Consider the following 26033-nt stretch of genomic DNA (forward strand, 5'->3'; position numbering starts at 1 on the left):
ATGTCGCTGCAGAGGATCGTGCGTGTGTCCCTAGAGCATCCCACCAGCGCTGTATGCGTGGCTGGCGTGGAGACCCTTGTGGACATTTATGGGTAAGAGCCAGAGGCCTAGGGGTTTGCAGGCCCATGGTGCTGATCCTCCTGGGCCCTCCCTGCAAGCTGTGCGGTGTTTCCTCAGGGCTCAGGCCTGGCTTGGCTGCCCTCTCCCCAGCCTTGGCCTTGGAACAGCAGCCAATCACGGAAGCTTGTGTCCTCGCCTGTCTCGGCCGGTTTCTTGAGGACCGCAGCCCCGGGCCTTGAAGTGTAGGGGACTGAAAGGGGTAGAGAGGTTTGCAGTGGTTGAGCCCCGGCGGGGGCTTGGAGGGGCTGGCGCCACAGGGGGTTGGGCGCTCTTCTCTGTCCAGAGGATCCTGCAGGCTGGGCTGAGGGTCTGGTGGGGCACATCAGAATAGGAAGAGGTACACCTGCCTACCCAGCCCTGGCCCCAGCCTATGAGCTCTGAAAATGGAGCATCAATCGTTTTTTAAAAAATCGCTTATCATTACGTAGCACTTGCTATGAGCAGGCACTGTTCTAAGAGCTTGAATTTAACACTTGAACTTTAACTCTCAAATTTAGTTTTCACAACAACCCTATGAGCTAAGTTTATTATTGGCTTCATTTCGTTCGGCAAATGAGGAAACTAAGACACAGAGAGGGCAAGCCACTTGCTCAAGTTGCGCCGTTACTAAGCGGCAAAGCCAGGATTTAAACCCATCCACAGTCAAGAGTCTTATGCTTCTAGCTGCGTGCCGCCTTGACGAGGATCTGGTTTCCTCCAGCCACTCAACGCCCGTGCGTTATGCCCCTACTGTGTGCCATGGCCATGTCCTTAAGGCTGGCGACTGGAGGAGAGGCCCACCGTCTCTCTCTCCCAGGAAAGAAAGGAGAGTTTGGGCAGGGTTTCAGGAGCTGGGCTCTGGGACCACCAAGGAGCTGGCTGCGTTAGCCTTGTGAGGAGTCTCCAGGTGTCCCAGCTCCAAGGCTGTGCTGGGGACACAGGTAATCAGGGGACTGGGAGAGAAGAAGGCAGAACCGTGTCACTGTCCCCATCTCGCAGGTCTCCCACCCTCTTCACAGACCAGGTTTCTCAACCTCAGCGCTACTGACACGGTAATCCCTTGTCGCTGGGCTGTCCTGTGCACTGTGAGATGCCGAGCAGCGGCCTTGGCTTCTACTCACTAGATGCCAATAGCACACCCCCCACTTGTCACAACCAAAACTGTCTCTAGACATTGCCAGATGTGCCCTGGAGGGCAAAGATCACTCCCAGCTGAGAAGCAGTGTCCCAGACTAAACCTTTAAAAATTGGAGTGAACTTAGAAGCAGAGATGGGGTCAATCCCAGGGCATTAGGTATGAGGGGGTGAGGAGCTGGTCATGAGAGAGAACCAAGTCTGGAGAAGGCCAGCCCAGCTAGGTACCAGGAGCTAAAGCCTGGTTGATGGTGGGTGGGCAGTGAGGAGTAGGAAGGGGATTCAGTGGCTCCTGAAGGAGCGGGTAGCCACGGAGGCTGTGCCAGGAGGGGTGATGAGGGAGGAGGGGTACCATGCTGTCTGGTGCCACCGCCTCCTCCAGTGCTGTGTGCCCATGGGGGTGACTCACCTGCCCTGGCTGCCTTGTGACCGTTGGGCAGATGTGTCTGCAGTTTGACCTGTCCCAGGAAGTCTGGGGCTGGCTCCTGCCCTGCAGAGCTTCATTGAGGGATGAAGGACGGGTTGGGACCATGAGAGGCAAAGGCAGCGGCATCGTGGGGTAACGTGAGTGGATGAGCCACGTTGGGGTTCGCAGAGCAGGCTGTGGGTGGGACACAGGGTGGGAGGTAGAGCCTCTCGCACCTTCAAACAAGGGGTTCTTAGGCTCGGATGACCAGACCACTGTGGGACTGGGGGAGAGCGCCTAGTTCGTTCATTCACACATTCATCAAGTATTGCTTTGGGGTCTAGTGTATGCCGGGCATGGGGACACAAAGGTGAACACGCAGGCCTGGTCCCTGCCCTCTGAGACCCCTGTCCTGCAGTCCTAGCAGAGGGGCTGCGGGAAGGACTCCTGCCTTGTGAGGGGAGAGGGACTGGTAGCTCTAAGGTCTCTTCCGGCTGGGAGATGCCATAATTTAGCAATTCTGGGTGCTTAGACTGGGGGCCAACAGAGAAAGGGCAGTGGGTGTGGTTGAGCAGTCCTGGCTCTGCGACTTAGCAGCTGTCTGACCTTGGGAAAGTCGTTTAACCTCTCTCGTCTCTGTTTCTTCATCTGTAGAATGGAGATAGTAATAATAACAATATCAGCCATGGTCCTTAGAGCCTGCTCCGTACCAGCCACTGCCCTAAGCACTTCACATATGTTAACTGATTCTTACAACCATTCTATAAGACGAGTGCTATCATCATCCCCATTTTATAGATGAGGAAACTGAGGCACAGAGGTTAAGTAATTTGTTCCATGTCACACAGCCAGTGAGTGGCAGAGCCAGGATGCAACCCAAACAGTTTGGCCTTTACACCAAAGAGCTATTGGGAGGATTGAATGAGAGTGTGTGTGCAGAGCACGTGGGTGGTGCCTGGCACGTGATGAACATTCAATTATGGTAACTGTCACCATTATTATCACCATCGTCATCATCTTAAGGCTCTGTCCTCATTTTGTGAACAACCTCAAGTGTCCCCAAACCTGCCATACACAAGATGACTGGAGAACAACCTCTGAACCACACTGGGAGAAGGAGGAGATGAGAGAAGAGAAATTAGGGTGAGCTGAGCAGGCAGGGCAGACTTCCTGGAGGAAAAGCACCAACAGAGCCTTGAAGGATGAGCACAGGCAAGTCCATTGAGCCTCTCTGTCCGTGGCAGTGGATTGAACCCTGTCTTCCTGCCTTCCGTTGAGTTGGAGATGGCCCAGAACTGGTAGGGGGCCTTGCTTTCCTAAGGGATTCTTAGGGGCTAAGGGAAGGAAGGGTAACACATGGTGTGCTGAGCCACGCACTGGGCGTCTGGGGTCCCACCTACTCCTCACTGCAACCGAGGCAGAGACCACAGTCTCCACTTCACAGATGCAAGAGTGGAGGCTCAGAGGGGTGTGGTCTGACAAGTCCTGTCCTGTGAGGCACAGCTGGGATGTGAAGCCAGCTCTCATAGTTCCTAAGCCCGAGTGGCTCCCTCTGTTCCACGTTGCCTTGTCGATGTTCGACCATCAGCATCGACTTCAGCACGAAGTCTCAGAGGGGAAGGAAAGCTGGTTTGGCTCTTCCTTCCCTCCTTTCCTTTTTGGGCAAAGTCAAAATCTCAGGATGGCCTCTGGTGGGGGCATCCCCGGAGCACAGTCACTGGCCAGGTGGTAAGAATGGTAACTGGACGGGAACCACTCCCAGCGGACGTCCCCATAGCGCGTGGAAGTACTTCTTGGAGTCTGTCTGCTTGTGACTGCTCATGTAGCTAAGGGGGCCCTCGAAGCCAGTCACCTTTGGGATTTGTCTCAAGATGGGCTTGGTGAGCAGTCCCCCAGCTGGTCGAGTGGACACATCTGTGGCGTCTCAAATAATAACACTAAGTCTTACCTGCCTCTTCATTTCACTATGGGTAAAGGGGAAACTGAGTCACAGAGGCACTAAGACTCATCTGGATCGGGCGTCCTGCTGGGGCTTGTGGAGTCCTTGTACTAGAAGAGTTGGCTCTAAGGGCCCCCATGTTCCAGGTGTTCCCGGATGCACAGCTGTGTAGCCCCCACATTCAGGAGGCCCCAAAAGTGTCGGGCTCTGATTTGTACGCAGAGGGCAGCTGAATCTTCCTGATCCTCTTCCTGATGGCAGCCCAGATGCCTCCGAAAGGGGCCACCCTGATGTTAGGGGTGCACGTCTCACCCACTGCAGAATAATGCCAAGTCGCAGCACTTGGAAAAGAGAGAAGGCAGGGCGTCCCACCCTTAAGGTACGTTGGGCAGGTCTTGAGGGGGTGACTGCCACCCGGCTTCCTTTGATGAGGGTCCCTCCTTCCATTAGCAGATGTCTCTTAAGGGGCTGTGCCTGGCGATGAGCCGTCACCTCCTCTTTTCCCCAGTGCAGAGATTCTCAACCCTGGCTGCACATTTGAATCACCTGGGGGCCTTTAAAAAAATATTGAGGCCTGGGCCCCGCCTCCCGAGTCTGACTCCGGTGATCTGCTGAGTGGCTCCTTCGTCGCAGTTTGTTCAGGATCTGCTGGGGATGAACATGCAGCCAGGGTTGAGAACCGCTGCCCTGGTTGGAAGGGGGAACAGCTCACATCACCCCATCTCAGCAGAGGTGGTCCAGTGGAGTGAAAAGGCCCAGGGCACCTGGGGCCAGGAACCCTGAGTTTTGGTCTGAGCTCTGTCACTGTTCACTGTGTCATCTTGAGCAAATTTCTGCTCCTTCCTGGGCCTCAGTTTCCCCACATGTACCCTGAAGAGGTGGGCAGAGAACAGTGGGTTTGAAGCTCTGCTCATGGAGGCCTCTGAGCCCCTCCCTGATTTCATAAGGCAGCTGCCCTTCGGTCTCCAGCCACCCCTTATTTGATGTAAGCGCCCTGCCCTGCCCTGCAGGGAGCTGGGCCCTGGGAGGCTGATGTATCTTCACCTCTCGTGACTGTTTGGGCTTTGGAGAAAGGGTTGTGTGGCTGCTGTTTTCCAGAGGCGGGAAGAACATGGGCTCAAGGAGGAGCAGTGATTTCCTGACGCTGGTTCTGTTGGTGAAGCTGACAGAGGCGGGATCTGGGAGCCTTGCTGAGTGGGTCGGGGCAGCTGGTACTGCCACCCAGAGCTGGGGCGGTCTGGGCCCTGGTCTCCTCTGACCCGTGGGTCAGCTTGGCAGGGACCTTGACAGTCATCTTGTCAGCCTTTCTGTTTTCAGCCACAGGGAGCTTTCCCATCAGTTTCTTGCCTCTGAAATGTGTGGTTTTGTTCTCCCAGAGGCTGAGGCCCTGAGCTCCGGAAGGGAGAGGATGGGTTTGGGTTTGCAAGGGAGTGGGTACAGAGCTGGCTGTGAGCTCTGGCTCCTCTGTCATTTACCAGCTGTGTGACTTTGGGCAAGTCACCTGTCATCTCTGAGCCTCCGTTTCCACGTCTGGGGATAATAGTGCCCACATCAAATGGCTTTGGGAGTTGCCTTCATCACCGTTGGACCATCCTCCTCCTGACCAGAGAAGACCTGACTTGTCTTGGTCCCTAGGAGGGGGTGGGCTTGCGCTGTCATCCCCACGCTGCCTGGGGGGACATGGTCCCGCATTTCTGAGACAGTCCACCCTGTGGTTCTCAGACGTCACTGGGCTTCAGTGTAGTTTAAAATGCGGGTTCCAGGGCCCTGCCTGTGGCACCTCTGGTTCTGGAATCTGCATTTTCAACAGGTGGGTCTGAGGCTGGCCACTGTGAGGGTGGCCAGCTGTCCTGGTTTGCCCAAGACCTTCCAGGATTTAGCACTGCAAGTCCTGCACCCAGGTAACCCCTCAGGCCCTGTAAACCAGAACTGTTGGTCACCCCACCACGTATGACCGCCATTCGCCACCTCCTAGGCTGGCCCGGCCACTGGAGCAGTTGGGCCCTCGGCTGGTTGGGAGGTCTCGGTGCCGAGGAGGGTCTTGGACTGGCCTGCATGTGGACAGCCTCAGCTGGGGAGAGCCTGAGGCCCCAAGGCACATGCGCCCCTGCCCAGGGCTGGGCTGTGGTGTCTAGAGCAGCACGCTGGCAGCTGGAGGCGGCCTGGCTGGAGGAAGAACTTCATCCAGGTGAGGCGCCGGCCACTTCCTCTGTCCTCCAGAAAATGGGAAATCCAGATCCTCCCGTACCTGACGCAGGCTCTCCTCCCAGAAGCCACCCCTTTGCTCTTCTGAACACATAGCTTCCATGACAGGGCATGTGCACCAAACTGGGAGTCTAGTCCCTTCTCTTCCGGGCCTCAGTTTCCCCAGCAGTGAAATGAGGGCAGGGGTTCAGGTGCCTCTGACTTTCGCCCATCCTGAGCGTTTACACACACCCACTCCTTTCATCTTCCATCATCCCCACTTTATAGACACAGAAACTGAGGCAGAGGGAGGCCAAGTCTCTCCCTCAAGGTCACACATCTAGTGAGTGCCGGGGCTGGGATCTGAACCCAGGCTGCCTGGGCCCAGTGTCCACAGGCTAACCACCTCGCCACAGCTCCATCATGTCGCCTCTCCTGATCAAGAACCATCGCTGGCTCCCCATTACACAGGGGTGAAATGAGTTTGCACTTGACCTTGTAAGGCTCCACGGTAGAAACGCCTCCCCCTCAGATGTGTCTCCCCCTTGTCCTGGGTTCACCTGCCTTCCTCCGGGAAGCCTTCCCTGGACACCCCAGGCCACCCTCTCAACCTGCCTCCATCCACCCATTTCCTGCGCCCTAATTTACCTTAATAACCCTTCCCCCCCCCGTCCTGGGCGGCCGGTTTTCTAAGGCTTTCCTATCTATTATTGCATTTGAGCCTCACGATGGCCGGGAGGGTGGCCAAGCTGGTGTCATTATCCCACTTTACAGGCGAGGTTACTGAGCCCAGGAGACTGGATGCTTTATTCAAGGTCACCTGGCTGACGTGCCACCCAGCCGGGTCTGGAACCTGATGCCTGACTCTGGTGCTGGTGCCACTGGAGCTGCGGGCTTCTGCGGGTCATCCTGGGCAGGGGCGCTTCCCCTAGTGCCTCACACAGGCCCCAGCCCAGGGAGGTACAGGGAGGGGCTGGGGCCTGGGGGCTGGGTGGGGCTTTCATACCAGAAGGACCGCAGGGTGCTCAGCTCTAGCTGGTGGACGCCTGGGGCCCAAGGGGCAGCTTAGGGGTGGGGGTGGGTTTCACAGAAAGTTTACAGGCTTCCTGGGGAGCTGGAGGCCTGGTGCCTCGGGGAGTGGAGCTGAGGGCGCTCCTGAGTATGAGGGGGGCCCTTCATACCGGTCTGTCTCCATATGTCTCTGTCCTCCTGGCTCTCCATCTCTCTGGGTCTCTCCAGGTCTCTTTGTGTGTCCCCATGCCTCTCTATCCAGGTTCCCCATGTCCCCGATGGGCTGGCCCACACACCCAGGGACAATAGGACAGAGGGCACCACCAGCCCTGGAAATTACAGCTTCGGGAGTAGGGCTGCCAGATAAAATCCAGGATGCCTAGTTAAATGTGAATCTAGATAAACAATAATTTTTTGTATAAGTATATCCCAAATATTGTATAGGGCATACTTAGACTAAAATAATTATTTGTTGCTTATCTGAAATTCGAGTCCAACTGGGTGTTCTTCGCTTTTATTTGCTACATCGGGCAGCCCTGCTTGGGCGGAGAAACAGGTGTGTCGGCCCCTCCCTGGTGAGGACGCCTGGAGAGCTGTGCACTGAGTGGGACCTGCCTGAGGGAGGGGAGCTGGGGCTGGGTTTATTTCTCTTTTTATAAAAAAGCCACTTTGCGAAGTATCAGAATCACGCTGGGGGAGGACTGAAGAGGGTGTTTGGGGGGCAGTCTGCTCTCCTCCATGCGGAGGTGGGAATGGAACGGGCCTGGGTGGGATGGCCAGCTGTGCAACCTTGGGGAAGTCTCTTGCCCTCCTGAGCCTCAGTTTCCCCACATGTAAACGGGAGTAATAATCCCCTCCTCCTGGGGCTGCAGTGAGGATTAGATGAGCCGATGTTCAGAAAGGCTTAGCCAGGCCTGCCAGGGTAAGTGTGCAGGGGATGGGGGCCTCAGGGGCTGTGATTATTGTTGTTATTTCTCTTGGAAAAGTGGTGGGTAAGAACGTGGACTCAGGAGCCAGAAGGCCTGGGTTTGGATCCCAGTCCTGTCACTGTCTGTACCACATCTTCTTTATCCAGTCATCAGTCGATGGGCGCTTGGGTTGCTTCCACAGCTTGGCTATTGTGAATAATGCTGCAGTGAACATAGGGGTGCACGAGTCTCTTTGTATTGTTGATTTCGTGTTCTTTGGATAAATACCCAGCAGTGGGATAGCTGGATCTTATGATATTTCTATTCTTAATTTTTTGAGGGATCTCCGTACTATTTTCCATAGAGGCTGCACCAGTTTGCCCTCCCACCAGCAGTGTATGGGAGTTCCCTTTTCTCCACATCCTCTCCAACCTTTGCTATTTTTTGCCTTGTTAATTATAGCCATTCTGACGGGTGTAAGGTGATATCTCATTGTAGTTTTGACTTGCATTTCACTAATAATTAGTGGACATCGCAGACTCTTTAACCCTTTAATAACGCCTGGTTGTTTGGCTGAATCTGGCCAAGTTTCCCAGGTGACGCTGCAGTGCTGTGGGAAAGCACAGGCTCCGTGTCAGAGACCCAAGTGCAAACCTGGCTGTGCCATTTGTTGCTGCGTGACCTCAGGCTAGTTACTTGACCCCTCTGAGCCTCAGTTTCTCACCTGTCAGATGGAGATGATAGCGCTTACTTTGCAGACTTGTAAGAATAAAAGAAGCCGGTAAACGTTAAGGTGCCACATAGTGGTCACTCAACAAAATTTAATACCCTTCCCTAGGGAAGACCCCAAGGACATCTTATCACCTGCTGAGGAGGGATGCAGTGGGACTTGTGGGGTGAGAACTGGGTGAGCCAGAGTCTCACAACTGCACGGGGGTCCACTCGCTTGCTACTGGCTGGTGTTGACTGAGCTCTTTGTGCCCAGCTCTGCACAGTGTGTGTGTGGAGGGGAGAATAAAACACACACTGGTCCTGACTTCCAAGGAGCTTGCAGTTCTGTTGGGAGGTAAAGAAACTCACAAGGGAAATGTCAATGAACACAGAGCCTTGGAATATGAGAATGTGTATACATTTGTGTGGGGTCCAGATTTGACTCCCAGGAGCTTACTGTGAGGATCGGAGAGGCCTGGGTGGTCAGGGAAGGCTTCCTGGAGGAAGCAAGAGTTTGAGCCAAAGCTCGAGCATCTGAACAAGGGCTGCCCCCTGTAGCACCTTCCACGGCTCCCTGTTCTTCCCAGGTCACTACCTGAGGGCACAGAGATGTTCGAGGTCTATGGGACCCCCGGTGTGGACGTCTACATCTCTCCCAGTGTGGAGAGGGGCCGGGAGCGCGCCGACACCAGGTGGTGGCGCTTTGATGCAGGGTTGGAGATCATCGTGGTCATGAACTCTCCCAGCAATGACCTCAACGACAGTCATGTGAGCGGGTCCCCTGGTCTGGGGGCGGGTGGGGAGGCAGCCCCAGCGCCCTCTCTTTCCCCAGAGTACAGGGTGGCACGGTGGGTAAGTGCCTGGCCCTGGAGCCAGCCAGCTCTGCAACTTACAAACTCAAACTGCGCGTCCTCTGCCACCTCACATCACCCCTGGGCCTCAGTTTCCCCATCTGTAAAATGAGGATATCATAGCATCTTCCTCCTAGTGTTGATGTGAGGGGAACATGAGCCAGCGTTTGCTTCTTCTCTTACTTCCCAAGACCCTTTGTGAAGGGAGGAGTTGTCCCAGTTCTTCTGTTGGGCCTCAGTTTCCCCATCTGTAGGCTGAGGGTTGATTAGGTGATCTCTGCCACTCTGAATGTAGGAGAGAAAGCAGGGACGGGGGAGGGACACCGCTGCCTGGGGAGACCCCCTTCCGCAAGGTGCCTCGCCTTCCCCTAATCCACTCTCCTCCTGTCCTCATTCGCTTCTCAGAGGCTCGACGACTCCCCTCCTCTCCTCTCTCTGCCCATTCAGCTAGCAAGGGTGAGTTGTACAAGCCCCAGCTGCAGGCAGTGCTCTGGCCTCAGGGCAGGGGACATTTAAAAAGTGGGAGAAACGGGGTGGCCTTTGAGCTTGGCGCAGGTGATGCCCTCTTAAAGGGCTGATGGGAACCAGGACTTGGCAGGTTCCCACTCCACGTCAGGAGCGATGTTTCGGGAAACTGGCCCTGTAAGGAGTGCTGACCACGTGCCAGGCACTGAGCAGCCGTGCCTTCAGCCAGCCCTCACGACAGTCCTGAGAGCCAGGGTCTGATCCCCATTTCACCAGTGGGCCACCAAGGTTCAGAGTAACTGTCCTGGGGCCACATAGCTAATTGGTAGGAGAGCTAGAATTCAACACAGACCTGCCTGACGCTGGGGGCAGGTTCCCTCCATCACGCCCACCTCTGTTCCCATCCATGTATCTGAATTGAGCCTCCACTGAGCTCTGCGAGGCAGGTGGGGCAGGCCTCAGTGAACCCATTTTACAGACAGGGACACTGAGACCGAGAAGGGGCATGGCTTACGTGAAATCACATGATCTAGTGAGCAGCAGAGTTGGTGAGGGCGAGGACGGAGGCCCCAGGTCAGGGCAAGAGGACCAACCAGCCTGCGAGGGGCCCCTCCTGGGTTCCCTGCCGAGCTGGAGTGTGGGTGCCTCCCCACCCTGACTTCCTTGGCCCTAAGGATGGCGAGGATTGAGGAGGGTCCAAGTGTCCCCCTCTTCCCTCCCCTCACCTTTGGCCAGGATCCAGGTAATTGTGTCTGAGGTGAGCATCATTGCTGGGGCCTGACACATGGGGGTCAGTAACTGTAGAATTTAGGGGCTCCCGGGACTGAAGGGTGAGTGGCGTCTGTAAAGTCCTGAACCTTCTGGCTGAGATGAGGACATCAGAGCCGGAGAGCTGAGGGACCCACATCAGGAGGGAGTGTCCAAGCGGAGAGCCGAGGGTTGAAGGGGGCTTTGATGTGTCTGCCTCAAACTGCTTTGTCATCACCCATTTTTAGCCTCACCTTTGACAGTTATTGGGTGCTTGCTGTGGGCCAGGTAAGATACTGAGCATGTCACGTGGGTTCCTTGTTGAATTCTCACAGTCCATAATCAATCCCACGGGGTAGGAACTATTATTATCCCCACTTTACAGCTGAGCAAATTGAGGTCCAGAGAGGACAGTAACTTTTCCCAGGATATTCACATGTGGTGGATCCACAATCTGAGCCCTTATACGATGCCACCTGCCCACCAGTCACAGTAGCTGGTATTTCATGGGCACATCCTATGGGGTCGGTCTTTTACATATATTATTTCTAAGCTGCACACAATCCTCTGAGGTAGGGACTTGTATGGTCCCTGTTTTGCAGATGAGGAAACTGAGGCAGATCAGAAAAGTGAAGGGTCTTGGCCAAGGTCACAGAACCCAGAGCTACTGGGCTCAAGTCCAGGCCTGTCTGAATTCCACAGATGAGACAGTGTCCCTAAACCCTGCCCAGTCCGAACTCCTCATTTTACAAATGGCAAAACCAAGACCCAAAGGGGAGCAGGGACTTGTCAAAATCACACAGTAGTCGCTGGCAGCACTGGGACCCAGCTCTCCATGGAATCCCTCACAGATGGTTCCCATTTTACAGATGGGCCAACTGAGGCATGGAAAAATAAATGGCACAGAGAAGGCTAAAGGAAGAGCTGAGTTGATAAACTCAACTCTAGTGCACAGAGGTTCCTGAGATCTCCTCCCCTCCTTGCCAGGTCTCCCAAGACCTGTCTTTTGGGGTGGGGGGCCCTTGGCTTTAGCCGGCATGACCCTGGGCCCGTCTCTCTACAGGTTCAGATTTCATACCACTCCAGCCGTGAGCCCTTGCCCCTGGCCTACGCCGTGCTCTACCTCACCTGTGTGGGTAAGTTGGGGCCATGCTGAGGCTGTGGCCAAGGGGCCTTGGCCAAGGGCCAGGTCGGGAGTGGTTGAGAATGACACTGAATGGGGGTCTTTTCATAAAAATCAACTAGTTTTATGTCTGAAATTAAAGTAAGAAGTGCACATTTTAAAAATTCAAACAGTACCAAGAGTATACGTTGAAAGGTAAACTTCATTCCCTCCAACCCAAGACTTCCAGTTCCCCATGCCCAGCATCCTTCTAGCCCGGAGACATGCCGTGCTTATATAAGTAGACACATGCACACCTGTATATTCTCCCTTTTTATAAGCAAATTGAAGCATGTACAGACTTGGAATTGAACCTTGCTTTTTCCAACTTAAATTTTTTCTGCCAATTCTCCACAAATTGATATATAACCTCCATGCAAGATGACTCAGATGTTGGAACTATTAGACAGGAAATGTAAAGTAACCGTGACTAATACATTAAAGGCTCTAGAGGAAAAGATGGATAACGTGTATGAACAGATGGGGAATTTCACAGAGAGATGAAAACTATAGGAAAGAGTCAATTGGAAATGCTAGAAATAAAAATGGTAACAGAGATGAAAACGGCTTTTGATGGGTTTATAGATAGTCTTTTTTTTTTTTTTTTGTAATTTTATTTATTTATTTATTTTTTCCCCCAAAGCCCCAGTAGATAGTTGTATGTCATAGCTGCACATCCTTCTAGTTGCTGTATGTGGGACACGGCCTCATCACAGCCGGAGAAGCGGTGCGTCGGTGCGCGCCCGGGGATCCGAACCTGGGCTGCCAGCGGTGGAGCGTACGCACTTAACCGCTAAGCCATGGGGCCGGCCCTATAGATAGTCTTGATACAGCTGAAGAAAGAATCGGTGAACTTGAAGATAGGGCAACAGAAGTTACCCAAACTGAAACACAAAGAGGAAAAAAGAGTGAAAGAAACACAAAGCCAGAACAGAGATCCATGAACTCTGGACAGTATCAGTCTAAACTCAACGATGTTCCTATCAAAATCCCAACATGGCTTCTTAATAGAACTTTATAGAGCTGATCCTAAAACTTCTATGGAAGAACAAAGGCCAATGGCCAAGACACTGTTGAGGAAGAACAAGGTGGAGGGACTCATGGTACCGGATATCAAGACTTTTTTCAAACAATACCTGAGGCAGTGAGAAATTGGCACAGGATTAAGTATAGACTAATGGAACAAATAGAGAACCCAGACATAGACCCACGCTCATGTTGTTATCATGTGAGAATCAAAGAACTTGGAGCCCTACCTCCTACCACACTCAAAAATATACTTCAGATGGGTTAAAAATCTTAAAGTGAATATCAAGATTTTAAAGCTTTTAGAAGAGAATATCTTTGCAACCTCAAAGTAGTCAAGGTTTTCTTTAACCAGGCAAAACAAAAGCACAGACCATAGAGGGAAAGATTGATAAATGAGACTGAATTAAAATTTAAAACTTCTCTATGACAGAGGACAAGTAAAAAGTCACACTCTGAACTGGGAGAAGAAATTTGCAATACATATGGCTGACTTTTTTTTTTTTTTTGAGGAAGATCAGCCCTGAGCTAACATCCATGCTAATCCTCCTCTATTTGCTGAGAAAGACTGGCTCTGAGTTAACATCTATTGCCAATCCTCCTCCATTTTTTTTTCCCCCCAAAGCCCCAGTAGATAGTTGTGTCATAGTTGCACATCCTTCTAGTTGCTGTATGTGGGACGTGGCCTCAGCATGTCCGGACAAGCAGTGCATCGGTGCACGCCCGGGATCCGAACCCGGGCTGCCAGTAGCGGAGCGCGCGCACTTAACCGCTAAGCCACGGGGCCGGCCCCTGGCTGACTTGGTACATGTAGACTGTGGAGAACTACAATCAATTTAAAAAGATGAGCAGAAATGGACAGAAAATATGAACGAGCAATTTGTAGAAGAGAAAGCCCCAATGATCAGAACCCAATGAAAAGATGCTTCACTGGGGCCGGCCCGGTGGCGCAAGCGGTTAAGTGTGCGCGCTCCGCTGCGGTGGCCCGGGGTTCGCTGGTTCGGATCCCGGGCGCGCACCGACGCACTGCTTGGCAAGCCATGCTGTGGCGGCGTCCCATATAAAGTGGAGGAAGATGGGCACAGATGTTAGCCCAGGGCCGTCTTCCTCAGCAAAAAAAGAGGAGGATTGGCGGATGTTAGCACAGGGCTGATCTCCTCACAAAAAAAAAAAAAAAAAAGATGCTTCACTAACTTGGTGTGGCCAAGGATGCGGAACCGGGGAGCTCTTTGCATCCTGGGTGGGAGTTTGCATTGGTACAAGCCCTTGGAGAACGATTAGCAAGAAAGTCGAATATGCTGTCTCTGCAGGAGGCATTTTTAGAAGCAGAACTGCTGGGTTATGGAGAATGTATGTTTTAAATTTTGATAGATACTGCCAAATAGCTCTCCAAAGAGACCATACCACTTTATACACCTGCCACCAATGTGCCTTATCAGCCTTTTCCATCTGTGCCAATCTGAGAGGTTGGCATCTCTTTGTTGCTTTATTTTGCCTTCCTTTAGTTAAGACTGAGGTTGGAGATCTCCCCACCTCCCCTTCACTGAACACACACACTCTTGTTCACGGGAAAATACACATACAGAAAAGTGCATAAAGCTTTATTTTATATATAAATATATGTTTGTACACACACACATTAATGAATAGCTACAAACCACACATTTGAGCAGCCATCACCCAGGTCAAGAAATAGAACATGACTAGCACCTCCGAGTCCCCCCCACCATGCCCCTTTCTGATCATGACGCTCTTTTTCCCCTAGAGGTAACCACTATCTTGTGATAGTATTTCCTTGCTTTTTAAAATGCTTTTATCACCTGAATACGCGTACCGAAATAATATAGTCTATTTTTGCCCACTCTTGAATTTTCTCTGGATGGGATCATATTGTACGTAGATTCTTTAGGGTTGGGCTCTTTTGACCCGCCTTATGTTTGTGAGATTCATCCCCTTGTTGCATGGTGGTTGGGATTCTTTTTGCATGTTTAAAAATCATTTCAAATTCTTCCTTTCTCTCTCCCCCTTGAATGTTCCATTTGTGTTGTAAAATCTCCCCCACTTTCTAGGGAGAAATGTTAAGAAGGTGGGATGGGGGCTGGGATTGGGGGAGTGTGAGATGAACCTGGGGCTCAGAGAGGCCACACAGGCAGTAGGTACCAGAATCCAGATTCATATCCACGTCTGTCTGACGCCAAAGTCCAGGCTCTCTGCCCATCCCGAGGAGATGAGGCAGCTTCATCCAGAGCAAGAATGTCCAGGGCGACCTGGGCTCAGCGCAGGACGTGCCCCAGCCGGTGAGGGCTATATGAATGCAGAAGAAGGAGAGGTCAGGGAAGGCTTCCTGGAGGGGGCAGCATTTGACCTGGGCCTTTGGTCTGACCCTGCTTCTCTCCTAGGCCTCTTTCCCCAGCCCAAGGAGGGAGGCTCCAGGTGCCCCCACCTCTGGGCAGTGTCTTCTTGGAAATGACTTCCATCTGCCCAGCCCCAGATGGGCCCTGAGAGCTAAGCTAAAATGTGGGGGCCAGGGGCCTGTGCTGGGCTCCTGGGCACCCTGAGGTTGCATACCCTGTCCCCGCCCCTTGCAGACATTGCTCTGGATTGCGACCTGAACTGTGAAGGCAGGCAGAACAGGAGCTTCGTTGACAAGGTAGGGCCTCTCTGCCTGGGCCCGGAAAGGGGCGGGGAGTTGGGAGCTGCTCTAGGCTGGGTTAAGAGGGGCGAGGCCATGACAGGTATCCCCTGCCTCCCGGCTGATGCCGAGGTCAGGGGAGCCAAACGGGACCCAGGCATGGCTGGGAATCTTCTTCCACAGGAAGAAAAATCTTCACCAAGAATTATTGAGCACACACGTGCCCAGCTCTGGGCTAGGTCTTGCTTTGTGGGAAAAGTCCTTCTGGACTTTGAAGCTAGGTCGGGCGTCAGCAAACTTTTTCTGTAAACTCAAGATAGTAAATATTTTAGGCTTTGCGAGCCATACTGTCTCCGTTGCAACTACTTGATTCTGCTGTTGTCGCGTGAAAGAGCTGTAGTCATACAGAAACAAACGGATGTGACTGTGTTCCAGTAAAACTTTATTTACAAAACAGGCAGTGGGCCGGCTTTGGCCTGCGGGCCGTAGTGTGCCAACCTCCTGATCTAGGTGAAACGGGAAATCTACCAAGTATGAAACTGTCAAAGAACTTTCGGCTGAATTGTGGTGGCGCTTAATGCATTGGGAGTTCAGAGAAGGTGGGCTGCATGAGCGAGGAAGACTTCCCGTGAAGTCCACTTGAGCTGGGCTCTAAAGCAGTGCAAGAGGGAGGGCATTCCAGGCGGAGGGAACAGCAGGAGCCAAGGCCTGGAGGGAGGAACGGATCTTAGAATCAGGCAGTTGCCTGTTGAGAAGGAGGACGTTGGCTGGAGACACATCACAGACGGCTAAGAAAGACAACTGCGTAGTTTGGACTTGATGAGGTGGGCAATAGGGAGCCATTGCCAACTCTCACACAGGAGGTGCTTCAATGAGAGTGGACCTGTCCTCTAGGGTGGGGCGAAGAGGAAGAGACGGGGTCGGGGGTCTGGCCAGGAGGTTGCTGCAGAGGGAGGCACAGGTCTGGTCCGAGCGCCCATCACCAGCTACGCTTTGCCCTTGGCAGCGGCAGTGGGTCTGGGGGCCTGGTGGGTATGGAGCCATCCTGCTGGTGAACTGTGACAGGGACAATCTGAACTGTGATGACCAGGACAACTGTGACCAGCACGTGCACTGCCTGCAAGGTGAGGTGGGGCCAGGGCAGCCCGTGTCCCTTGGTGTCACTGCTCAGCTACCCCTCAAGGATTCCAACCCACGGGGCGGCTCAGGGCCAAACTTCCAGCTCCCAGACACACATTGATGTTCCTCAAAACCTGCCTCAGGCTGGCAGCTGCCCCAGTGCCAGCAGGCACTCCATGCCAGGGCAGAACTCTGGAAATGAGCTAACTCACCTTCTTCTCCCTCTGGGGGAACGGAGGATGCTAACATTATTGGAGCACCTACTGTGTGCCTGGTCCTTTCCCAAAATTCTCATTTAATCATCCAAGGGGGAGGGGAGCATCACCTCAATTTACAGACGAGAATGTTGAGGCTCAGAGGTCAGGAGACCCCAGATGTCTCCTGTCTGTGGCAGATCCAAGCCTTCCTATTCCAACCCCAAATCTGGCCTCCTCCCAGGCACCTCTGGCCAGCATTTCAGGGACGCCACACATTCGTCATGTCGTAGGCCCCCTGAGTTGCTGCCCTCTGTCTGGCTCCACAGACCTGGAAGACATGTCCGTCATGGTCCTGCGCACCCAAGGCCCCACTGCCCTCTTCAATGACCACAAACTTGTCCTCCACACCTCGAGCTATGACGCCAAGCGGGCACGGGTCTTCCACGCCTGCGGTGAGTTCATGCCCTGCCCTCCTACCCCCTCGCTGCCCCGGGGGGCCTCAGTTTCCCCACCTTGGGCCAGAGGGCAGGCTCTGCCAGGGCTTCTGGGCTGTCTTGGGGGTCAGAGGAAGAACAGTCAGATGTGAGAGCTCTGGAACTGGTCATCTGGCACAGCCGTGGCCTGAGGTTATTTTATTAGATGAACGAATTTGAAAAATGTATTTTAAGCACGTTTAGAAATTTTTAGTATCAAAACTTTCAAACATACACAAAAGTAGAGAGAACAGTGTAACAAACCCCCATATGCCAACCACTCAGACTCAACGATTATCACTACTTCACCTCTCTGGCTTCATCTCTCCCTTTCTGTTGGCTGAAGTTTTTTTTTTTTTTTTTTTTTTTTTTGCTGAGGAAGATTAGGCCTGAGCTAACATCTGTGCCAGTCTTCCTCTATTTTGTGTATGGGACGCTGCCACAGCATGGCTGACGAGGGGTGTAGGTCCACACCTGGGATCTGAATCCATGAACCCAGGCCACCAAAGCAGAGCACACTGAACTTAACCACTACGCCGTGGGGCTCGCCCCTGTTTGCTGAAGTGTTTTGCAGCCAGTCCCAGACACTGTGGCTATGTGCTCCAACGTAATTCAGTGTGCCTCTCCAGAAAAAAAAATCCGACTACTGTTTTACATAGCCGCACTGCCGTTATCGCAAGTACAAGCAAGGATCTAAAATACCTTTTAAAAATACAAATGTATACAAGTAATAAATGCTCATTTTTTAAAAGATCAAATAATATAGAAGGATATAAAGTGAAAAATGAGAATTCTCTGTCCTTACTCCTAAACTTACAACGTGCTCACTGTTAACCATTTGGTGCGTGTTCTTCCTGACTTTTTTCTGTATGCACTCAGTGTGCACGTGTGTGGTGGTGTGTACACGTTCTGCTTTCCAAACTGTTTCTCTCATTGAATTATATGGCCTACACATCTGTTTGTGTGTTTAGGTAGCTCTTCCTCCTTTTCCACAGCTGCATAGTACTCCAAAGCATGGAGATGCTGTAACTTCTCTGAATATGCAGTTGTTTGCAGTGTTACGATTTTACAAACAATATAGCTTGAGCACAGGGACCTTACTCACAGCTGTATCCTGAGTCCAGAACCATGCCTCGTGGGTGCATAGTAGGTGCTCAGGAAGTATTTGTTCAGTGAATGAAGGAACAGCCAGTGGACACCCTTGTATGTGTATTTTGTAGGAAAGATACCTAGAAGTGGAATTGCTGGTTAGGGGTAAACACTACTTTGTTAGATGCCACCAAATTGTCCTCCAAAGGATCTGAACACCAACCTCAGAAAGGAAGGCCCTCCCCCCGCCTTGCCCACACTGGGTATTAAGCACCTTTCCCTCCTTTGCCAGTGGGAGGTGAGAGGCAGGAGCCGTTGTCTGGCTTAGATTTTTTTGGTGAGGATGCACAGCTTTCTTGCATCCCTCACGCTCTCTAGGCCCACCGGGGAGTCACAGCTGCCCCTTCCATCCCCTCCCAGGTCCCGAGGACTCCTGTGAGGCCTACAGGCACGTGCTGGGCCAGGACAAGGTGTCGTACGAGGTGGCCCGCTTCCACGGGGACGAGGAGCGCTTCTTCGTGGAGGGCCTCTGCTTCCCCGACGCCGGCTTCACGGGGCTCATCTCCTTCCACGTCACCCTGCTGGACGACTCCAACGAGGTAGGGGGCGGCCAGGGCAGAGAAGGCACCACTGGCCTGAAAGGCCCAGACCTCTGGACTGCCCTGCTGGTGCCTCTCTAGAAACTAGGAAGCAAGTAGCTTGCTCAAGGGCCTCGGTGGCCCTTGAGTCACCCAGGCCTCTGGACTCCGAAGTCAGTGCTCTTTCCCCTCTGGCCCTCCCTGCAGGATTTCTCCGAATCCCCCATCTTCACTGACACCGTGGTGTTCCGTGTGGCGCCCTGGATCATGACGCCCAGCACCCTGGCGCCCCTGGAGGTGTACGTGTGCCGGTGAGTCTAGGGGCGCTGGGTGTCCTTCTGAGCCGCTGGCCCGTCTGCCCCAGGCCTGGCTCTGTCCTGAGCCACTCTCCCGGGCTTGTCCGCAGTGTGAGGAACAACACGTGCTTTGTGGACGCAGTGGCGGAGCTGGCCAGGGGGGCCGGCTGCAAGCTGACCATCTGCCCGCAGAACGAGAACCGTAACGACCGCTGGATCCAGGTACCGCGGCCACCGGCAGCACCCCGCTGGGCACTGTCCTGGCGGAGAGGCTGGCCTGTCCCAGTGGGGTGCTGCTGGGGAACATCCAGGAGAGCGGGGGCTGCGATCCTCCTCCCCACGGCACTGCTCTCTCTAGTTCCAGAACTTTCTGGAAACCCAGGCACACAGTGACACTGGACTCAACACTCATTCACCCACGGGATCTGGGCAAGGCGCTAGGCTGGGCCAGAGGGGGATGGCAGAGGTACGAGGCACATGCTCCCTGCCCTCGACGGCCTGGACCAGCGGTTCTCAACGGAAGCGATTTTGTTGCCCAAGGGACACTTGGCAGTCTCTGGAGACATTTTTGATTGTCACACTCAGGGTGGTGGTGCTACTGGCTTCTAGTAGGGAGAGGCCAGGGACGCTGCTAAACATCCTACAGTGCACAGGACAGCCCCCCAGCAAAGAATTATCTGGCCCCAGATGTCAATAGTGCCGAGGATGAATTGCCCTGAGGTGGTGACTGACTGAGACAAAAATCCCCACTCTGACGATCTAAGACGAAGCAAGGAAAAGGGTGGCGTCACCTCTGTCTGGGGGATCTGTGTAGACTGCCTGGAGGAAGGGCATCTGAGCTGGACCAGACTTGGCAAAGGGATAGATGATGATTTCTGTCACTCACTGAGTGCTCACTGCAGGCCGTGCATAGCATCATTTCATCCTCTGACAACTCCCTGTCGATACCCCATAATGAAGGAGCTCTCAGGGGGGCAAATGCCTAGGGCCACAGAGCTGGGAAGGGCCATGCTGGGACTCAGTGGATGGTGGTTCTGGCAGAGCATCAGCATGAGCAAAGGCCCAGAGGTGGGAGGCATTAGAAAGAATGTTGCCTGTTCTCTTTGGCCAGGGCCAAGGTTCTGTGAAGAGCGAGAGTTGAGGTGGGAGATCTTGGATGCTAAGCTAAGGAGCTTTCATTTCAGCTGGAGGTTTGTCCAATGAGGAGGTTCAGGGCAGGACTCTGGAGCGAGACTGGCTGGGTTTGGATCCTGGCTGTGCCGCTGACTAGCTGTGTGCCCTTGGACAAATAACTAGGCCTCTCTGTTCCTCACTTTCCTCATCTGTAACATGGGGTGATAATAGTGCCTCCACATAGGCGTGTCATGAGGATTAATGGAGTTAATATTTGTAAAGCACTTAGGGCCAGACACATCAGAGTGAGCTTCTCGTTGGATGTATAGTTCATCACTGCTGGGCCGTCTTTGCCTCCAGACCCAGAGAGGGCAGGACGGAGCTGGGCGTGTTAACAGGTCTAAGGGCAAGGCAGATCTGTACCTGCTCAGGTCCCCTCAGCCCTGTCCAGCCATCAACCCCTCATGACCACACGCGGAGGCTGGAGGTGCTGGCTGATGCCCAGTGGCCTGTTTGTCCAACTCAGGCCACCCTGAGCTCCTTGCTGTGTCCACTCTGCCCTGGTCCAGCATGGGGATACCCCTAAGGTCACGTCCCAGTTCTCGTTCATTCCTAACCTGTCTTGCTGTGTGACCCTAGGCAAGTGGACTCCTTCTCTGAGCCTCCAGCCCCTCCTCCAGCCAGCAGACATCATGACCCTTGCCTTCCTCATCCCCCACAAGGCCTGAGGCAGGGGACTCCCGTGAACAGTCATCCCCAAGCGCTCAGGGCCAAGCCAGCAGGGAGCTGCTGACTGTCCACAGCTGGGTGTCTCTCTTGTTCGCAGGACGAGATGGAGCTGGGCTACGTCCAGGCGCCGCACAAGACCTTCCCCGTGGTCTTTGACTCCCCCAGGAATGGGGAACTGCAGGACTTCCCCTACAAAAGGATCCTGGTGAGTGGTCCCGGGCGCAGCACAGCCCTGAGGGCCGAGGGACATCACCCTGAGGGCCACACCAGGAACTGCGCTCCTTAGGGACAGAAGCAGAGTTGCCAGGTGAGATGCAGGAGGCGCCCGGTTAGATTTGGATTTCCGCTAACTAATGAGTAACTTTTTTGTATAAGTATGTCCCAAACATTGCCTGGGACATAGTTATACTCAACATACATTTGTCATTTATCTGAAATTCAAATTTAACTGGCCGTCCTATATTTTTATTACTAAATCTGGCAGCCCCAGATGGGGGAGGCAGGATAGCACAGATGTTGAGAACATAAGCTTCAGGGTCAGAACAACCTGACTCTCACTCACATGCTGTGTGCCCTTGCGTGAGTCACTTCCCCTCTCTGAGCCTCAGTTTCCTTATCAGTAAAAATGATATTTTAGCCCTGGCCTCACAGATGTTTGTGAGTCTTCTCGATGCACACACGGAGGGAGCACACAACACAGTTAGCTGGTATTATTATTGGTAATAAAATAAAGAGGGTGTCTCAGTGGACCCCCTTGAGGAAAGAGGGGAGACCCCCTTGGTGCCATAGGAGATGGAAGGCCTCTCCAGCCCCCACTGGGTCCCCCAGGTGGGACGAGCTCTCCCCTGGCCCTCATGTTGTCTAGCTCCTTCTAAGAGATGGCCCTGGGAATTCTCCCCTTTTCCAGAATTGAAAGACTGAGGCTCAGAGGGCCGTTACCAGCCTCTTGGTCCCCAGGGACAGGCCACTCTAGAGCAGCCAGATACCTGCTCTTGGGCCGGACTTGGCAGGAAGTCTGTGCAGAGGGTAAGGGGGTGCCCATGGCCTCGGGCCCTGTGTCGAATGGGGAGTGCAGGAGTAACCAGGGCCCTCTCTGCTGTCTCCCTGTGACCACGGGGAATACCATGCTCTAATATGGCAGCAGGGCCAGAGGGCCTGTGTGTTTCCCAACTTTGGCCCCTGTGCCTGCATGAAATACCGAATAGGTCAGATCCCCATCTTTGACTCAGTATTTCCATCTGAAGAATGGGTGGCCACTCCCACCCCATCTTTAAGTTGCTCAGAGTCCAGCAAGTTGGTTCAAGCTCTTCTTGGTGAGTCCCCTTGCCCCATCCTGACTCAGTTTCCCCTACCAGGGTCCAGATTTTGGCTATGTGACTCGGGAACCAAGAGACAGCTCTGTGAGTGGCCTGGACTCCTTTGGAAACCTGGAGGTCAGCCCCCCCGTGGTGGCCAATGGGAAAGAGTACCCCCTGGGGAGGATCCTCATCGGGGGCAACCTGCCTGGGTGAGAGGAGCAGGGAGAGTGTTCCTGGGGTGGAGGCTGAGAGTTGGAGGTGGTGATGGTGGCTGGGGTTGGGGGGATGAGGGGCCATTCCACTCCTCGAAGAGAACCAGAAAGGAGTGATGGAATTGTAGTCCTAGATGTGGCGCTGGTGGAACAATGGGCTGTTCACCAGACACTGTCCACACTTCTCGGGGAGTGTGAGAAGGCCAGAGCGAGCAGGGCCCTAAGAGATCGTTCAGTTCAACCCTTTCATTTTACAAGTGGGCCCAGAGAAGGTGAGTGACCTGGTAAAGGTCACACAGAATGCAAAGTTACGACTAGACTTAGGTCTTCTGATTCAGAAAATAAATAGATGTTGCTATCAATTAATAGTTATAGAAGAAAGAGCTTTAAGTCTCAACAGTCCTGGGAGAAATTGCATTTAAGTCAAAGCTTGTTTATACTACGATGTAAATAACTAATATCAGATCTTTTCCTGAGAGCAGGAAAAGGGAGATATAGGACATGAAAAGCGAGATGGCAGTAACACAGAGAGAGAGAGTCAAAGATTGTGTCTTATTCAACATGTGACACACGGGGACTGGTGGAAAAGAAAAGGAATTATACGGTCATGGTTGTTTGCTATGGAATAGACCAAGACATAGGGCCACCCAAATTCAGCAACGCACCTAGAACAGACTTGCGATCAGATACCAGGTGAACTAACAAGCTTTAGAGGGGCTGTCTGCCCTCAAACACACAAGCCCACAGAGGGAGGAAGTTTGGGCCACGCCGTTAGGGACTTTTTCAGAAGGCAAAAGAAGAATGGGGTTTAAATTCATGAACGTAAAATGCTGGGGCTGTGAGAGCCCTCGGGGTGAACCTTTCCACCTCTCTCCCCACTGATGACCAGGACGGTGAGGCTGCAGCCAGAGAGATGTAAGGTAAACTCAAGGGAGAACCGCCCGGCCGTGGGGGATTGAAGATGGGGGAGAAATCGGTCTCTGCGAGAATGTGAGGATGGGGCCTGAGGGTCGTTCTGAGGATTTGCCTCCATGACGAGACCTGGGTGGGTCACTGACCTGGTGTAATTGACCCGCCCCACATCTGCCTCGTTGAGAAATCACCTTGAGTGGAATTTTAAAATATGTATATTTATTATCTTTCCTGCTTACAAAAGCAATGCATGTTTTTTTGCAGATATTGCAGAAATTTTGAACTCTCGTCATTCCATTTCTGCATAGATCAGCAACTTTTTTTTTTTTTTTTAATTTTATTTATTTATTTATTTTTTCCCCCAAAGCCCCAGGAGAGTTGTATGTCATAGCTGCACATCCTCCTAGTTGCTGTATGTGGGACGCGGCCTCAGCATGGCCGGAGAAGCGGTGCGTCGGTGCGCGCCCAGGATCGAACCCAGGCCGCCAGCAGCAGAGCGCGCGCACTTAACCGCTAAGCCACAGGACCGGCCCTCAGCAACTTTCTTTAACCCCTTGGCCCCAGGTCACGTGGCCGCAGGGTCACCCAGATGGTGCGGGACTTCCTCCACGCACAGAAGGTGCAGCCCCCCGTGGAGCTCTTTGTGGACTGGCTGGCCGTGGGCCACGTGGACGAGTTTCTGAGCTTTGTCCCTGCCCCCGATGGGAAGGTACCTGGGTGACACGCCTGTCCCTGGTGTCTGGGTCAGGGGACGAGCTCCAGGGGCCCTGCTGAGGCCAGGGAGCTGAGCGTGTCTGCTCTCTCCACACAGGGCTTCCGGATGCTCCTGGCCAGTCCTGGTGCCTGCTGCAAGCTCTTCCAGGAAAAGCAGAAGTGGGGCCACGGCAGGGCCCTCCTGTTCCAAGGGGTTGTTGGTGGGTATCAGGGCTGTGTCCCTCCTCACAGCTTCCCCTCCCCTGTCACCTAAATCAAGACACGTTGTGGCTTGAGGGAGGGATGGCAAATGTTAAAGCAAGGCTGCCCCACACCCCCAAATTGGGGATCCCTTGCTCCACCAGCCACCACTGTCCGCTTCCTGGACATGTGACCAGTGCAGTGGCACAGGACCCTCTGCTCAGAGGGGCCCAGTGCTTGGGGTTTAATGCTCTGCCAGCACTGTCTTGAAAATCTTAATAATTTGTGTTTTGTGAGTGAAACCTGATTGTTCAGTGGAGCATCTATGGGGGCTTGGAGGCTGGGCTCATGAACAGTCCCGCCTCCTGCAGCCTCCTGGCCTCCCTGCCTCCCTGGGATGAGGCCCCTCCGCCCACTGCCTCCCTGCTACAGCCCCAGCCCCTTGCCAGGCCGCCCCTCCCTGCAGCCCTCCATCCCAGCGGGAGCCTGGGCCTGGGGAGGGTTGGATGCACATGCCCCTCAGCATCTCAGAGTGGGGCCTGGCATCAGTCATCCCTGTCCTGGACTGGCAGCCCCACAGGGCACGTGGTGGACAATGGGGTAGGGGTGAGCCTCTCGCCCAGCCCTGATCCAGGTACTGAGCACATCCAGGTGCGGAGGCTTCAGTACCCCTGGAGATCGCCCGTTCGCTAAGGTTTGGGGTGGGTCTGTGGGAAGAGGCGATGTCTGGCTCCACTTGGCCCCCACGACTGGCGCAGCAGGTGGGTTCCACCGCTCGCGGGCCGAGATGCGTGGCAGCTGGCGGGCTGTGCGCATGCGCCAAGTCCCGGGCGGGGGCTCCGCGATCCTGCGAGGGTCTACGCTTGGCCCGCGGGGGTCCCCATGCCCGTGGAAGCCGGACATCAACTAGCAGGTGAAAAACAGCATGACAGGACAAGAGAGAAACCGTGAAAAAAGAAAAAGCTTTATACTTTAGTATCTTTAATGGTATCTTTAGTATCTCTAATCTTTTTCCTGCACTTTGAGCAAGGGGTCCCACATTTTCATTTTGTGCGGGAGGAATTTCGAGAGGGATCGCTGGCTGGGGCTGGAGTGAGCGGGTAAGCTTCTGGAATGGCTCTCAAATATTCTCCCTTTCTCATCCCCACCGAGACCGCGTGAATCCTACAGGATCCTTCCTCTCTGACTGGGACTCCGGGGGTGGGGGGGTGGGGTTGCGTCTCAGGGCAAAGATCCTTTGGCTGGCGGGATCGTAGATTTTCTTGGCCGCATGGCCTCGTGGGATTAGATAATGCCCTGGACCAAACCTTCCTCCGAGAGAAGCTTCTGTAGAACTTAGAAGCTGCCAAGTATGACTGCCGACGTCCTCTTAATCTCCATTCACTCCCTTACCCCCTTCCCCACACAACCCTGGAGCCCCAGCTGTAAAGTGGAATAAACACAATTTTCCCCAGCCCCATTGCCCAGACCAAGCCTGAAAAATCCTCAAATCCAATTTTATGTACCAGGCAATGGCAAAGCCCTGTTCGTCTTTCTTTCCTGGACGTATCAGGTTTACAGTGACCAAAACTCAGGTATAGGCTGAGCAGTTTTTCCAGCTGGGAGGGACAGTGAGGGACTTCACAGCCGTCAGGCCACACATAGCCACCATGCTGCCCTGGAGAGCTGACACACAGCCAGTGACCGTGGAGGCCCAGCACAGCTCAGCAGTCGCCTACTGCGTGCCAGGCCCCAGGCTGTGCTCCCTGCACGTGATCCCATTTGACCTCAGGAGAGCCTGTAAGGATTACTATCACCCTGCTTCATACCCAAGAATGTGAGGCTCAGAGAGGGCTGGTCTCTGGCCCC

The 26033-nt window shown here is 53.6% G+C and overlaps 1 protein-coding gene across 1 annotated transcript in view; it reads left to right on the forward strand.

Annotated features, from left to right (window-relative positions):
- The window catches only part of PADI3 (peptidyl arginine deiminase 3), a 31838-nt gene continuing 5805 nt past the window's right edge, over positions 1-26033 (forward strand). Inside the window, exons 1-13 of the mRNA XM_058553024.1 lie at positions 1-92; positions 8980-9160; positions 11519-11591; positions 15232-15293; positions 16282-16399; positions 16918-17043; positions 18574-18752; positions 18939-19042; positions 19138-19249; positions 20967-21074; positions 22225-22376; positions 23856-24000; positions 24103-24205. Of these exons, the coding sequence (XP_058409007.1) occupies positions 1-92; positions 8980-9160; positions 11519-11591; positions 15232-15293; positions 16282-16399; positions 16918-17043; positions 18574-18752; positions 18939-19042; positions 19138-19249; positions 20967-21074; positions 22225-22376; positions 23856-24000; positions 24103-24205 (1555 nt within the window). The remainder of the gene's footprint in view (positions 93-8979; positions 9161-11518; positions 11592-15231; positions 15294-16281; positions 16400-16917; positions 17044-18573; positions 18753-18938; positions 19043-19137; positions 19250-20966; positions 21075-22224; positions 22377-23855; positions 24001-24102; positions 24206-26033) is intronic.

This window comes from Diceros bicornis, chromosome 13, assembly GCF_020826845.1.
Source record: "Diceros bicornis minor isolate mBicDic1 chromosome 13, mDicBic1.mat.cur, whole genome shotgun sequence".
NCBI classification, from domain to species: domain Eukaryota; kingdom Metazoa; phylum Chordata; class Mammalia; order Perissodactyla; family Rhinocerotidae; genus Diceros; species Diceros bicornis.